The following is a 15,953-nucleotide window of genomic DNA, read 5'->3' as shown; positions in this document are numbered from 1 at the left end:
TTAGAAATCATGTCATATTAACTATGTTTTAAATGTTAAACAAGTAATACAAGTCATCTGTTTTTTTAAAATTGATGTATAATAAATTTCATATAGTTCATATTTCAAGTTTGAAATTATCAAAATCTTTAAAAATTAAAAAATTAATAGTCTTTATATTTCTACGAAGATAAAAAGATAAATCATATTTCTAGTTGGATATTTCTGTTTTGCACATAAAATTTCACAAAAATACTAAAAGAATTATTCTAAACTAGTCTCCTCAACCCTATAAATGTTGAAAACTCAGCTCTTTAATGCAGAACTGTGGAAGCTTGACTCCATTAACAATTCACCGTAAACACAGGGAAATAAAATTATAAATATTTTAAATTTCTCAATAATTCGGTGAAGTTATTTTGCTTATGCCTTTAAGAAATCTACCGGAAAAATAAGAGACACCAACCGATCGTTCTCACAGAGAAACAAAGATTAACAAGCAATCATTATCTATATTCACCAAGAAGGGTTAAGAATTTTGCTCTTAGACAATTTTATGGCCAAGTAGACTTTGCATCAGCACATCCGAATTCAGTGGCAGTAGTGTATCTTTAATTTTAAATGCTCTCTTAATAAAATGTAATGCAATTTTCTAAAGAGAAAAATCCGAAGGAAATCAGAAATTCAATATATTATATTAGTGTTGAATCACAGCTGACTTATATCCTGCCCATTTGAATGCAGAGACTTATATCCATCATCCTTAAGTATACCTTAAAATTCAAGGAACACCATCACGGCATCAATTTTTTTCTTTTAAACTCAGTAAATACAATTGTCCAGGAATGAGTACAGAGAAAGCACAAAAAAATAGAACAGCTTTTAAAGCATAACTGATTCTGAAAGATAGAGGCCAGCCATCTGCCATTTGTTGCAGACGACAGTCGCATTTATTATGACATCACATATATATATAGTAATTTCACTCTGCGGATAAAGCATATGAAATATCAGAAAAATATGAGAATCCTTGCCAACGAATAGTTATCCAAGTTCTATCACACAATAAAATCAGAATTAAATTACAGTTCCAAGTCAACGTCAAAACTGTAATCCCTGACTATATTTTAATTTTAGTATCTGCGGCAAATAATTTTCTAATTCTAATGTTCTTGACATAATGTGTATCTTTCATCTCGAAAACAAGTATAGAGAACGATTATCATCGTAATTCAGGTCATAAGCTCCATAATCAGAAGAATTGATGATGAATATAAAACCAGGTTTCAGATAGACAAACTGAAACAGAAAACAATTTTTTTCGTAATTATCTTATCAACAGTGAAAAATAACCAATAATTCCAATCAAACAGAATATAAAACGCCGAATTAACCAACCCCAATTGCAAGGAAGTGTCTGAAACTTCATTGTGCTGAATAGTGCTTGTTTTGTGTCGGCTCATTGAAGTGCAAGAATTATGTATACTACCAGATGACTGAGGATGATCATGAGCCTCCGAAGGCTCAATCAACAAGAATTCCGCTGCAGTATTGTTCTCCGAATTGGAGCGCAGTTTCAACTGTTCAACCTGCAGACTAACCTTTTGTTTTAATAAATCGGAAGAATACAGGACGAAGAAATACAAATGCCAAAGACGAGAAGACATTGATACCTTCAAGTGAAGTCTAGCATTCTCCTCCTCAATTCGGCTTCGCTGCTTACAATACAATTGAGCCAACCAAAAAAATCAATGTATCTTCTAATACAGAAATAATTTGCGCTAAAAGAAAGCTTCTCTTCAAGTCCATCGTCAAGCTTCAACAGCTGATATTGCTGAGAGACGATGCCCAATGGTCAAGTCTCTAATCTGTTCACATACTGCTAAGGCTGATATCTATTCAGATCAATGCATTTTCTGTTACAAATGGGTTTTGCAAATCTGAGATGAATAATAAGATTTTTCATGTTGGAATATTTAATACGGTTGTTGTTTGCCCCTGGAGCCAAACACCCACCTACCATCCTGAACTTTTAGGAAATTTATTACAGGCAGGTGAGATTTTGAAATCGAAAATGAGAGGAAAAATAACTTTGCTGACGACAAAAGGAATGTTTTATCATTCATTCGATCAGTCAGTAGGAGAAGAAGTTGAAGAGCTCAGAAGTTGCAGAGCAGAGATCGCAGAGAGAAAAGTGATCAGCAGATCAGTCGTTGCAGAGACAGAAGGAATCATTGTCGTGCCTGTAGTTGCACATGGTTCTACCTGTCATTCTGTAAGTTCATAGTTCATAGTTTATTGTTTTCATTCGTCCTGTTCAAGCAGTGATTGCTCCAGGCGTTATTGTATGCAGCCATTAGAGCTGCAAGTTTGAAGTTTATTAGTTTAAAATTTTAGGGTTATATTAGGGTTTTCTGGTTGAAGCCGAATGCTCCCAGTTTTGTAATACTTTGAATCCAAGTTGAATAAAAAGCTAGCAGGCATACTTGAATCCATTATTGTCCTTCTTCTATTCATTGCATTTTGGAAAGTTTATTTGATAGTTTGAAGCTTTGGATATCTGGTTTTAATGGTGGAAATATTCATGTTATAAGTTTGCACTCAGTATTGTCTTTGGTAGAAGTCTTTCTCTGTAGTGGCTACCGAGTACACTCAGTGCCTTCTTCTACCGGGTTCCTCTCTCCAGTGGCTTCCGAGTTCACTCGGTAATCTCTTTGTCTACCGAGCTCACTCGGTATTCTTTGGTTACCGAGTTGTGTGTCCTTCATTTACCGAGCTAACTCGGTAAACTCTCCTGCCGCTTATTCTCTTTGGTTACCGAGCAAAATTTATCACTCGATAATAGTTGTTCCCGAGCAAATTTTAGGGTTAGGTTGTTTTTGTGAGAAATTTTTAATATTTCTCACATGGTATCAGAGCCTTGAGGCCCCACATCCAAAGTGAGTTAGGGCATTTGTTTGCTTGGAATATTTATCATGGCAGGAGATGCAGGAAAGATATGGCATCAGCCACCATTATTTAATGGATAGAATTATGATACATTTGCAAAGAAAATGAAGATCATTATGGTAGCAAATGATTTGTGGGAGTTTGTAGTCAATGGATTCAATGATGTGACTGATCCAACTCAGTATGTTGTTCTCACAAATGCACAAAAGACTCATTTGAAAGAGTCAAGGAGGAATGATGCTAAGGCATTAAGTTTGATTGAAGCAGCAATGACAGAGACAATATTCCCAAAGATTGCAGAAGCAAATTATGCAAAGGATGCTGAAATATCCTTGAGACAAACTTCAAGGGGACTAATAAAGTTCGTACTGTAAAGGTACAGAATATAAGGAGGGAGTTTGAGAACCTTCAAATGAAAGAAAATGAATCAATTGCAGACTTCAGTTCAAGGACCTCCAATGTGATTAATTCTCTGAAGTCAACTGGAGAAGACTATCAAGAGCAAAGGATAGTGGAAAAGATATTGAGGAGTTTACCTCATAAATATGACCATTTGGTCATGACAATAGAAGAGGCAAAAGACCTCACTGTTTTCACAATGGATGAGTTGATGGGTACACTTCAAACTCATGAGCATAGGATCAATAGATCTACTTCTTCATCTTACCAAGAGCAAGCATTCAAGGCTCAATCAAATCCAAGAGGAAAGGGGAGAGGAATAAATGGCTCAAGCAGAAACTCCAGAGGTAGAGGCCGAGGTAATGGAGGACAAAAGAATGCTGCAATAGAAAGCTCGGGAAGAGCAGATGGAGCAAGTAGCTCACAAAATACTTCAAGAAGAGGTAAAAAAAACTACAACTCAAATAAGAGTAACGTAGAATGCTACTACTGTCATAAATATGGGCATTATGCAAATGAATACTGGAAGAAGAAGAATGATCAATCAAGACAAGAAAATGTGGCTGATGTGAACATGGGAAGTGGACCCAATGCTGCTACCTTCATCATGTGTAATGTTGGTGAAGAAGGAAGCCCTGAGGTTTGGTACCTCGACAGTGGATGTAGCAACCACATGAGTGGTAATGAAACCTTGTTTTCATTCATTGACAAGAGTTTCAAATTAGAAATTAAGATGGGTAACAATGGAACCCTACCAGTTGTGGGTAAAGGATCTATTATGGTCTACACCAAGAAATGTGAGAAAAGGGAAATACAAAATGTGTATTTCGCCCCTGGTATGAAACACAATTTGATGAGCATTAGTCAACTCATTCAGAATGGATACAAAGTGCTGATGAAAAATGACATGTGTGTCATTCAAGAAAAGGATGGGAGCAAGAATTTACTTGCAGCAGTTCAAATGACCAAGGACAGAATGTTTCTGTTGAGGATTGAGACATGTTTCTCATCTCAAGTTAGTGCTGAACCTCCAACACAATCAGCTCTAAGGAGTGTGATTCAAGACCCCTCACGGCTATGGCACCTTAGGTATGGTCATCTTGGCTATGCTGGTTTAAATTTGTTGTCAAATAAAATAATGGTAGAAGGTTTGCCATGAATAGGAAATTCATGTGACAAGTGTGAGGCTTGTATTTCGGGTAAGCAACATAGGCTTCCCTTTAATTCTGAAAATTCTAGGAAGGCTAGATATCCATTAGAATTAGTGCATACTAACCTAGTCGGTCCTATGCAAGTTACTTCCATTGGGGGGAGTACATATTTTATGACATTCATTGATGATTCCAGTCGTAGAAAATGGGTATATTTCTTAAAGAATAAATCTGATGCATTTGATAAATTTGTAGAATTTAAAGCCCAGGCTGAAAAAGAATGTGGACATTATATCAAGGTCCTTAGATTAGATAGAGGAGGGGAGTATACCTCTAATTATTTTGTAAATTTTTTGCAGGAGACATGGCATAAAGAAAGAGCTCACAGCCAGCTATACACCATAGCAGAATGGAGTGGCTAAAAGAAAGAATAAGACCATTGTTGAAATGACAAGGAGCATGATGAAAGAGAAAGGTCTCCCAACTGAATTTTGGGAAGAGGCTGTAGCAATAGTAGTTTACCTAATTAATAGGTATCCTACAAAGGCAGTCTGTGACAGAATTCCAATGGAAGCTTGGTCACGAATAAGATGGACAGTTGAACACTTAAGGGTGTTTGGATGTGTAGCATATGCACATGTGCCTAAAGAGAAAAGGCAGAAATTTGATGACAAAAGTGTGAAATGCATTTTCACAGGGTACAACCCAGAATCAAAGGCATACAGATTGTATGACCCACTGAACAATAAGATGATGCTTTCAAAAGATGTGGAATTTCTTGAAAATAAGTCTTGGTATGGTTCAATTGATGAGTCACCAAGCATTTCTAGTAAAGTGCCATTTATGAATAAAGAGGATGGTGATGAACAGTAAGAAGGAGTAGATAGAAGGAAAGGCAAGCAGCCTCAGTCATTACCGAGCTCCTCTAAGAATGATCGACTGTTAATGCCAAGCAGCGGCAGTGAAAATTCTAATCCCACACTCTCCTCCCTACTACCAAGAAAGACCAAGAGTCTTAGGGAGATATACCAAGATGAAAGGTATGAAGATTATGATGAGAGTGTTAATTTTGCATTATTTTCTCATAGTGATCCAATTTATTTTGAAGAAGCTATTAAGGAGAAAAAATGGTGTAAGGCCATGGATGAGGAAATAGATGCTATAGAAAGGAATGAGACATGGGAGCTAATTGATTTGCCTCCCAGGAAGCAAATGATTGGAGTAAAATGGGTCTATAAGACCAAATGCAATGCCGAAGGCAAGATTGATAGGCATAAGGCAAGGCTGGTAGTCAACGGCTACAAACAGCAGTATGGCAGAGACTATGATGAGACCTATGCCCCAATTGCAAGAATGGAAACCGTGCATGCTATCACAACAATTGCAGCTCAGCATAAATGGAAGGTATACCAAATGGATGCGAAGTTTGCCTTCCTAAATGGTATATTGAAAGAAGAAGTATATGTGGAGCAGCCACTTGGTTATGAAGTTGCAGGTGAAGAGAACAAAGTATATAGATTGAAGAGAGCTCTCTATGGGCTCAAGCAAGCTCCACGGGCATGGTACAATAGGATTGACTCATATTTGATGAGCAATGGCTTTAGCAAAAGCAATGGTGAGCCTACTCTCTACATCAAGACAGCAAATGGTAATGTGTTGATTGTTGTCTTGTATTTAGATGATTTAATTTTTACTGGTAATGACAAGGCTCTAATTGGTGAGTTCAAAGAGGTCATGAAAAATGAAATTGAGATGATAGACCTAGGTCTCTTGAAATACTTTCTAGGCATAGAAGTAAAACAAATGCATGATGGCATCTTCATCTCTCAAGAAAAGTATGCAGAGTAGATCTTGGAGAGATTCAAAATGCAGAACAGTAAGGCAGCTCCCACACCAATAGCAGTAGGTCTGAAGTTGAGCAAAGAAGACTCTAGCAAGAGAGTGGATCCAACACTATACAAGAGTATGGTTTTAAGTCTAATGTATTTGACTGCAACTCAGCCAGACCTAATGCATGTAGTAAGTCTGATTTCTAGATTAATGGAAACACCAAAGGATTCCCATTGGCAAGCGAGAAAAAGGATCATAAGGTATGTGAAAGGTACCAAGGGATTTAGGATTTTGTATACTACAAATGATGAATTCAAGTTGGTTGGTTACACAGATAGGGATTGGGCTGAAAGTATAGATGACAAGAAGAGCACTTCCGGATACATGTTTCATATGGGATCGGGTGCAATTTCATGGGCATCCAAGAAGCAACCCATTGTTGCTCAATCTAAAATAGAGGCTGAATACATAGCAACAAATGCAGCAGCATGTCAAACAATTTGGCTAAGGAGGATCTTGACAACTTTGAATGAAAGGCAAGAGGATGGAACCATAAATCTATTGTGACAACATCTCATCAATTGCATTGTCTAAGAATCCAGTCTTCCATGGGAGAAGCAAACATATAGAGATCAGATATCACTTCATCAGAGAGTTGGTGGAGAATGGGGATATCAAAATTGAATATTGCAAGTCTGAGTAGCAGCTAGCAGACATTTTTACCAAGCCATTAGGCATTGGATGTTTTGTACACCTAAGAGATAGTCTTGGTGTAGTTGATTTGGATTAGCAGTGATCCTTGTTTGTTTGGCTCGGGACAAAGGGGGAGTGTTAGAATATTTAATATGGTTGTTGTTTGTCCCTAGAGCCAAATGCCCACCTACCACCCTGAATGTTCAAAAAATTTATTACGGGCAGATGAGATTTTGAAATCGAAAATGAGAGGGAAAATAATTTTGCTGATGACAAAAGGAATGTTTTATCATTCATTCGATCAATTAGTAGGAGAAGAAGTTGAAGAGCTCAGAAGTTGCAAAGCAAAGAGGGTAGAGAAAAAAGTGATCAGCAAATCAGTCGTTGCAGAGACAGAAGGAATCATTGTCGTGCCTGCAGTTGCACATGGTTCTACCTGTCATTCTATAAGTTCATAGTTCATAGTTTATTGTTTTCATTCGTCCTGTTGAAGCAGTGATTGCTCCAAGCATTATTGTATGCAGCCATTAGAGCTGCAAGTTTAAAGTTTTATCAGTTTAAAATTTTAGGGTTATATTAGGGTTTTCTGGTTGAAGCCGAATGCTCCTAGTTTTGTAATAGTTTGAATCTAAGTTGAATAGAAAGCTAGTAGGTATACTTGAATCCATTATTGTCCTTCTTCTATTCATTGCATTTTGGAAAGTTTATTTGAAAGTTTGAAGCTTTGGATATCTGATTTTAATGGTGGAAATATTCATGTTATAAGTTTGCACTTGGTATTGTCTTTGGTAGAAGTCATTCTCTACAGTGGCTACTGAGTACACTCGATGCCTTCTTCTACCAAGTTCCTCTCTCCAATGGCTACCAAATTCACTTGGTAATCACATTGTCTACCGAGTTCACTCAGTAATTTCATTGTCTGCCGAGTTCACTCGGTAATCTCTTTGTCTGCCAAGCTCACTCGGTATCCTTTGGCTACCGAGTTGTGTGTCCTTCATTTACCAAGCTAACTTGATAAACTCTCCTGCCACTTATTCTCTTTGGTTACTGAGAAAAATTTATCACTCGGTAATAGTTATTCCCGAGCAAGTTTTAGGGTCAGGTTGTTTTTGTGAGAAATTTTTAATATTTCTCACATTTCATGTTTCAAAGTGGATGTAGTTAATTGGTAGAGCACTGTAAATTTAATGCTCGTTGTGTCTTCTTTGTCTTCTTTTCTTTATTCTATTTTCTTCATTTCATTTGCTCTACTATAATTTGCAATTGGTATAACAGCTCATAGGTGGTTTTTCTGGTTGGAAAATTGGTGTCACTTTATAGAAATTCACAGGTCAGAGTTTCGTGTAAGGTGGAAATGTATTCACTACTGATAAGAGTAGGATCTATCATTCGCGCTTGAAGGGAAAGTGAAGAAGCCAACTACATTGGAAGAAACTCAATCAAAAGGCAAGCGAGATGATTTTCCTCTCCTTGTCCACAAGTATCCTATTCACTCTTTCAGCAGAGAAGATTTCAGAAGAATTGCAGGAAAAACTTAATAATAGATAATAGATAATGATATAGAATCTTTCTTTTATCAGTTATTAACTTTTGCATGAACATATGGATTTTCTTGTCGCTATTCTCGATGACTTTCTTCTTCTCATCTTGGAATAACATCATCCAACCTCTTGCCGAGGTAAATAGGGAAGAGAATGACATCTTGCATAGGGCTCGGCAAGTGATTGACCTAACTAAAGAATAGGTTCGCAAGAATTTCTATATGGAGTCTCTACCTCATATCACTACACTGCAAGCACCTTCCAAGCTGAAGAAAGGAAAGGGGACTAAGGTTACTATTCCTACATACGAAGAGAAGTCTCCAGTCAGATCGAAGAGGGTCTACAGGCACAAAAGGGAGGTGGATTATATTGAAAGAGAGGAGAAATAAAAAATAAGGTGCACCTTTAAGAGGTTGAAGATCTAAAAATAAAAGTTCTTATGATATACTGATGCTCAAAGAAATAATAAACAAAGCATAAACAACAACAGAAATTATAATAAAAACTGTGTTACAATTTTGAAAATATAGAATACATTATAAAGAAATCAACTAAAGCACTTAACCTTGACTATTGATCAATGAAGATAATAAAAATTCCTAAACAATAGCATGTAAAGAGATTGCATGAAAATCAAAGTTTTGCATTATATGCAAACTAATTAACAAATAATTAAAAATAATAATAAATGATCCTTATGAAGCTATCTACAACATTTAGTTTTATTAAACATAAAATTAAATTAATTAATCTAAATTAATACATTTTGAATGCATTGAAATGCATCACCACTACATGCACATGCAATAAAGTGGTGCATGCAAGCAGTGTAAGTGCATGCATTCAATCTTCTCCTGCATGAACAATGGGAATGAGACCGAGTTGAGTTCTCAAGGTAGTAAAATTGGATGTAGTGAGCGCTTTGGTGAAGATATTAGCAACTTGCTCAGAAGTTGGACAAAACTGTAACTCTACGGTACCATTCTGAACCAAATCTTGAATGAAGTGATGGTAGATTTCAATGGGCTTCGATCTAGCATGAAACACTTGATTCTTTGTCATTGCAATGACACTACTATTATCACAAAAAATAGTTGTAGGATGTTCTTGAACCAAATACAAATCTTCTAGAATCCTTCAAATCCAAATTGCTTGACAACTGGTTGTTGCTACTACAATATACTCTGCTTCTGTTGAAGAGAGAGTCATGGTTGCCTGCTTCTTACTACTCCATGAAACAAATCTAGAACCAAGCGAGAAAACATAACCGGGGGTTGATTTTTGATCATCCACTGAACCAATTCAATTAGAATTCATGTAACCAACCAACTCAAACTTATCATTGGGAGAATAATGAATATCAAAATTGTGTGTACCACTCACACACCTTAAGATTCTTTTGGCAGCTCACTAATAAGACTCGTGGATCTTGCATAAACTGAGAGATGAGGCTCATGGAATACATAATATTAGATCTCATTGTAGTAAGGTATATGAGGCTCTTAACCAAACTTCTATATAATGTAGATCAACATGGGGACTTGGATCATCGTTGGTTAACTTTTCACCAAGGGCGATAGAGGTAGCAACTGTCGTGCATGACATCATTCTAAATCACTTCAATAAATCAAAAACATTTTTGGTTTGAGAAATGGATATACCATGAGGTTGTTGCTACACCTCTACCCAAAGAAAATAATGCATAAGTCCAAAATCTAATATCTCAAATGCTTGTTTCATTTCTTCTTTGAATTACTCAATAAGAGATGGGCTATTACATGTAAAAATGAGATCTAAAACATAAAGAAAAATAATTAAAGTGTCATTACCCACATGTTGGATATAAAGGGTTGGCTCTAAAGGACTTCAAATGAATCCTTTCTTCAAGAAATAACTATCAATTCGTGCATACCAACCATGTGGTGCTTACTTCAATCCATAGAGTTATTTTCTCAACATGTAACCAAGTGCTTTTTTCCTAAAATTTTATAGCCAATAGGCTGATGCACATAAATCTATTCATCAATATAACCATTTAGGAAAGTTGATTTTACATCCATCTAATAGATTGGCCACTTGTTTTGAGTAGCAATAGACAATATAATTTTAACTATATCAAACCTAGCAACTAGAGAAAAAGTCTCTAAACAATTTACTCCAGGTGTTTGTGCGATTCCTTTAGCAACTAGTCTAGCTTTGTGTCTTTCCACAGAAACATTAGCATGATATTTCACCTTGTAAATCCATTTGACACCAATCACCTGTTTGTCTTTTGGAAGTGGAACTAATTCCCATGTATCATTTTTCTCAATAGCATGCATCTCTTCATTCATAGCATCAATCCGCATTGGTTCCATCACAACTTCTTCATACAGAAAAGGTTCAACTTTAATGGAACTTAACAATGCAAAGTTAGCAAATAAAGCCACAGTAGAGCTCGTCTGATATATTTCATTTAAACTTTAAACCTTTTGTGAGGAACTTGGACTAGATTGTGAGTTTGAACTTTTACCTGCAGAGGAACTTGGTGAGCTTGGTAGACTTGGACTTGAGCTTCCACTTGAGCTTGTGGGGAGAGGAGGGACTTGAACATCTTCATTACCTATGATGAATGGTGTAGATTGTTGAACTTCTTTCTTCTATATCTATACTCCCCATTCATCAAACACCACATCTCGACTACTAATCCATTGCTCTGTGTCAAGTTCATAAAATTTATATCCTTTGGTGGAATCTAAATATCCCACAAAGATACAAAGTTAGAATTTTGCATCTAACTTTTTCATCTTTTGAATAGGAACATGAACTACATATTGTAATTTTCTAATCATAGAAATATACAATGTTTGATTTACTTCAGCAAACTCATCAATTTTGAATAGTTTATGTCCTGTCACCATGGGAGTACTAACTGGTTTTGAATCCTCCATACCATAAGTTTTCAAGATTTCCTTTAGATACTTGGACTAATTAATGTAAATACCATATTTCATTTGATAAACTTGTAATCCAACCAAGAACTTTATTTCTCCAAGCATAGACATCTCAAATTCTTTCATCATATCATTTGCAAATGTCTTACACAATGCATTTTGTCCTCCAAATATGATATCATCAATGAATATTTCAACTAGTGAAATTCCTTTACCTCCTTTTGTCTTCAAGTAAAGATTTTTGTTGTCATTAGTCTTATCAAAACTAATCTTCACAAGATAGTTGTGCAATCTTTCATACCATACTCTAGGAGCTTACTTTAAATGACATAAAGCTTTGTGTAGTCTACAAACTAGGTTCTTATTGTTTGGATCAAAAAATCCTTCAAGTTGTTCAATGTAAATCTCCTCTTCCAATATACCATTCAAAAATGCTGACTTAACATCCATTTGATAAATTTTGAATCCTTTATAGGCAGAATAAGAAAGCAAAGTTCTTACTCTTTCCAATTTTGCAACTGGGGAAAATGCCTCTCCATAGTCAATTCCCTCTTCTTGTGCATAACCTTTGCAGACTAACCTTTCCTTATTCATTGTTACTTCACCATTTTTATACAATTTTCTTCTATACAACCACTTGGTTCCAATACAATTCTTGTCCTCTAGTCTTGGTTTTAGTGTCCATGTTTTATTCTTCTCAATCAAATCAATTTCTTCTTTCGTGGCTTCACTCTAGACTTCATTGTCTAATGCATCCTTCACTGATTTAGTTTTATGTATGCTTAAAAAACATGTCTCATTCCTTAATCTATTCATTTTCATTGGTCGAATCTCTTTCTCTCCAATGATTTGTTCAGCAGAATGATATCTTTTGACATATTTTGATAATCTTAGTTGTGTTCTTTCTTCAACAATAGGTCATTCATGAAGTTCAATCTTAGGTTTACTGTGTACTTCTCTATTAGGTAACTAATGTTGGAAATGTATGTAGGCCCAGGTGACTGGAGGGGGGGGAGGGGGGGTGTGAATCAAGAACCAATAAAACTTTAACTTCTATTCAACATTTAATCCTTCATAAGCTATTCCAATCTATTTGCATGTATGAAAGACTAAAAGCAATAAAAAATTCATAACACTCGACACAATATTTGGTAACCCAAAAACCTTCCAAATAGAATGTAAAACAGAGTTGGGGATGATATCCACATGCTTTATGAGTGTAGTATAAAGTTGTCCTATTAAGGCTTATAATGATCACTTCTGGTGATCTGCCCTATTAGGATCAATATGGGTTGTTAGGTCCACCTTGTGAAATGATTTATACAATGCAATAAAGTATGCACTCAGTTTCTAAAGACCAATCAGGTGATATTATGACACTTAGTAACACTGTTGATAGAGGGTCACACCACCCTTACCCACTCACAATCAAGAAAGCAACAATATGGAGACCAAGAGAAATAAAAAAATGCTCCACAAGCAATTTTATTATACTTGAAAATCCTTACAACACGCACAAGATGATATGATAGATATGACTTCTTCAAAAAGAAGTTTACAAATTCTTCAACATAAGAGAAATCCCAAATAAGAGCACACCAAGAGCTTCACCAAGAAGTTCTACTTCAAGAGCTACACTTTTAGAGCTTTCACACCTTGAAGTCTTCACACCTTCTAGCTTCTACTTCTCAAACTTCTACTCCTCTAGCTTCTCTTGAGCTTGATTTAGAAATGCTCATATGCCTTGCTTAAATAGGCACTTACCACCCCATGCATGACTTACCCACAACCTTCTAGAATTCCTCCACAACCTTCTACAACTTCCACAACCTTCTACAACTTCCAAAACTTTCTACAATATTCATAACTTTCTAGAATTCTACCCACTCACCTCGATAAATGGAATGACAACCATTTATTTTATTATTTTTTTTTTTACAATTTTTTTTTCCATGCAAGATGCTCCTGCATCAACTGTCAACTCAAAAAGCTCTACCATTCAGTTGACACTAGTGCACGGTCCACATTGATGACTCGAGAGTAGCATGAACTCGATTAGCATTGGATGACTCGGTGAATACTAAAGAACTCAGACACTAAAGGGCTCGAATGACACTGCAACTTGGTCAACACTACCTTTATTCTTCTTCATTAACACTGCCAGTTCGGTAGACATTGATAAGATTGGTTAACACTACTTCTTGCATGGTTTGCACTAATGAGCTAAGTAGACTCAATGAAGCTTGATAGACTATCTAAAGCTCAACAAAATCTTCTATATGAATGTGAGGCTCGATAACAACTATAAAACTCGATAGCAATGCAATTAATCGACCTAATTAAGTGCTTAGTCACTAATTGACAAATGATTTGACCATAAGGTCAACAATCTCTCTCTTTGACATTAGTGACAAAAACACTTATCATACCAAAATTCTGAATACTCAAAATATTAGTTGAAACTCCCCCTATCAATATGCTATGATCTGCATATCAATTTTGACAATTTTTTATAGATATGTATATATATCCATATATAATTGGATTACCCTTGTCTATATTTCCCTTTGGATTCCCTTCCATATATACATATGCACTATATAGTATGATAATAACTATTTTCCTCCTGGTTTTGACACAAATGCCAAAAAATAATAATGCATATTTATGAGGTAATACTAAAATCTGAAAGGAAAAGACTATTTACCTTCAAAATCATGGACATGGTTTTTTCCCAATTCTCTTGAAAAACTTTTGAAGTTTGCAATGTTATCTATACTTCAACTGATACTTCCATCATGTGATCAGCAATTGAAAAATTGATTTCATGGATTAATGTTTTTGCATGCACAATATGTTTTTTGTATTACATCCATGTAGGGAATTATCAAACTCTAAATATTGCTAGCGTAACCCTTATTCTAGCTCCTTCCCTTAATAATTCTACATGTAAGTCTATCAGATACCTAGTTTTCACAAAATGTGCAGAACTAGTGCTAGGATCAAGTGACAATTGTTGTGCACTTGCCTTCAAATCAATGTCTATCTGTGACAACTTATCCTTTATTTCCTTGGTGAAATTTGATGTATCACTCAACTTAACAAATAAAGAAACAACATTATTAACACAATTTTCAAAATTTACAAGAATAGTAGATAATTTCACTTAATCAGTGGCAATCTTCTATGGCCCACTTTCTTCAAAACTTTGTTTTCAAACTTCCTCTCTACCCTCTGCAAAATTTTGTCCAGTCCACTTCATTCTTCATTAAACTTGTGAACAATATTAACAAGTTGGTCCAAAATAGGCTGCTTCTCATCAAGCTCTATACTAAGTGCATCAACAAATATGCTTTTAATGTCTTCAAGCACTTGATTTTTATTCTTCCTTTCTTCTCTAAGCTTCTATTGTCTGAATCTTTTCTTCTATAGCTCACCAAGGGTATCCATTTGATCCAGCGTTAGATTAGAGAGACCCCAATCTAGTTTAACAATGTCTTCCTCTAGATCAATTTCTTTATTAGAGGCTTCTACCTCTTTACCCTTTTCGTTTTGAGAAGTAGAAGGAATTCTCTCCTTTTCTTTGCTCAGATCTTCAATGCTCAGTCGAGGCTTAACATCAATTGTCATTGCACTTGAAATTGTTGAAATAATAGCAGTAGAAACAAAATTGCTCAATGGAGAAATAGTAGTATTAGTAGGAGAAATTACTATTCCTTGCTGAGACTCAGTCTAGCCTATTACTGAGATGAGTGGAGCTTGTTGTTCAGTTGATGGACTGCTGGAATCTGTACTCACCATTGTACTTGGTAGAATTTCTCCAAGAATCAATTGGGTGCTTGGTGGAATAATGTTTACCTCAATCAAATTGGTAGCAATCATCTTCGGGCTAGATGGCAGTAAGGCTTTTCTCGAAGAGAGAGGGAGGGAGGCCATTACCTCGACTACTATCTTCTCAGGATCTAAGTCTTGAATGCTGTATATTTCAGGAAAATCTACACTTGCTTGTTGATCCTCCTCATCTTCTTCATCATTTCCTTCTACATTATCTATTTTCTCATCATCTTTCTCCACATCTTCTTTCTCATCATCCTTTTCATCGTCAATTCATAAAACCTCCTCAATAGGCTTATGCAATCCATATATATATTTTCCATGTAATTGTGTTTGATTTGACAACTAATTCAATATCATTTGACAAAATCAAGAATGCATTGAACCTAGGAATTAGTTTTTGTTCATTCTTTTTCAATGCCTCCTTCACTTCCTTTTTAGAAAGATTTGGCATTGTCTTTCTTAAGGTCTATTTTTTGATATCCCTTGCAATATTTAGAGCATTTTCCTATTTATGTGTAACATCCTTTAGCAAGATATTAGAAACTTAATTTTTTAGTTCCTCTGGAGAGTACTTCCACTTAGCCATTTTAGCCACTAAAGCTTCTTCAATTTGCTTTTTTGCTTCCTTAGTTCTTGATTCA

At 35.6% G+C, this 15,953-nt stretch overlaps 1 protein-coding gene across 1 annotated transcript in view; it reads right to left on the bottom strand.

The window, feature by feature from the left end:
- Positions 1-1,265: 1,265 nt before the first annotated feature.
- Positions 1,266-15,953, bottom strand: part of LOC149533972 (MADS-box transcription factor 31-like) — a 219,038-nt gene continuing 204,350 nt past the window's right edge. Inside the window, exons 4-5 of the mRNA XM_089805944.1 lie at positions 1,653-1,694; positions 1,266-1,568 (exon numbers count right to left, since the gene is read on the bottom strand). Of these exons, the coding sequence (XP_089662070.1) occupies positions 1,266-1,568; positions 1,653-1,694 (345 nt within the window). The remainder of the gene's footprint in view (positions 1,569-1,652; positions 1,695-15,953) is intronic.

The sequence above is a fragment of the Cupressus sempervirens genome, chromosome 10 (genome assembly GCF_028749045.1).
Source record: "Cupressus sempervirens isolate cs-2001-9-10 chromosome 10, ASM2874904v1, whole genome shotgun sequence".
Classification (NCBI taxonomy): Eukaryota; Viridiplantae; Streptophyta; class Pinopsida; order Cupressales; family Cupressaceae; genus Cupressus; species Cupressus sempervirens.
This window is presented reverse-complemented; position numbering and strand designations above follow the sequence as displayed.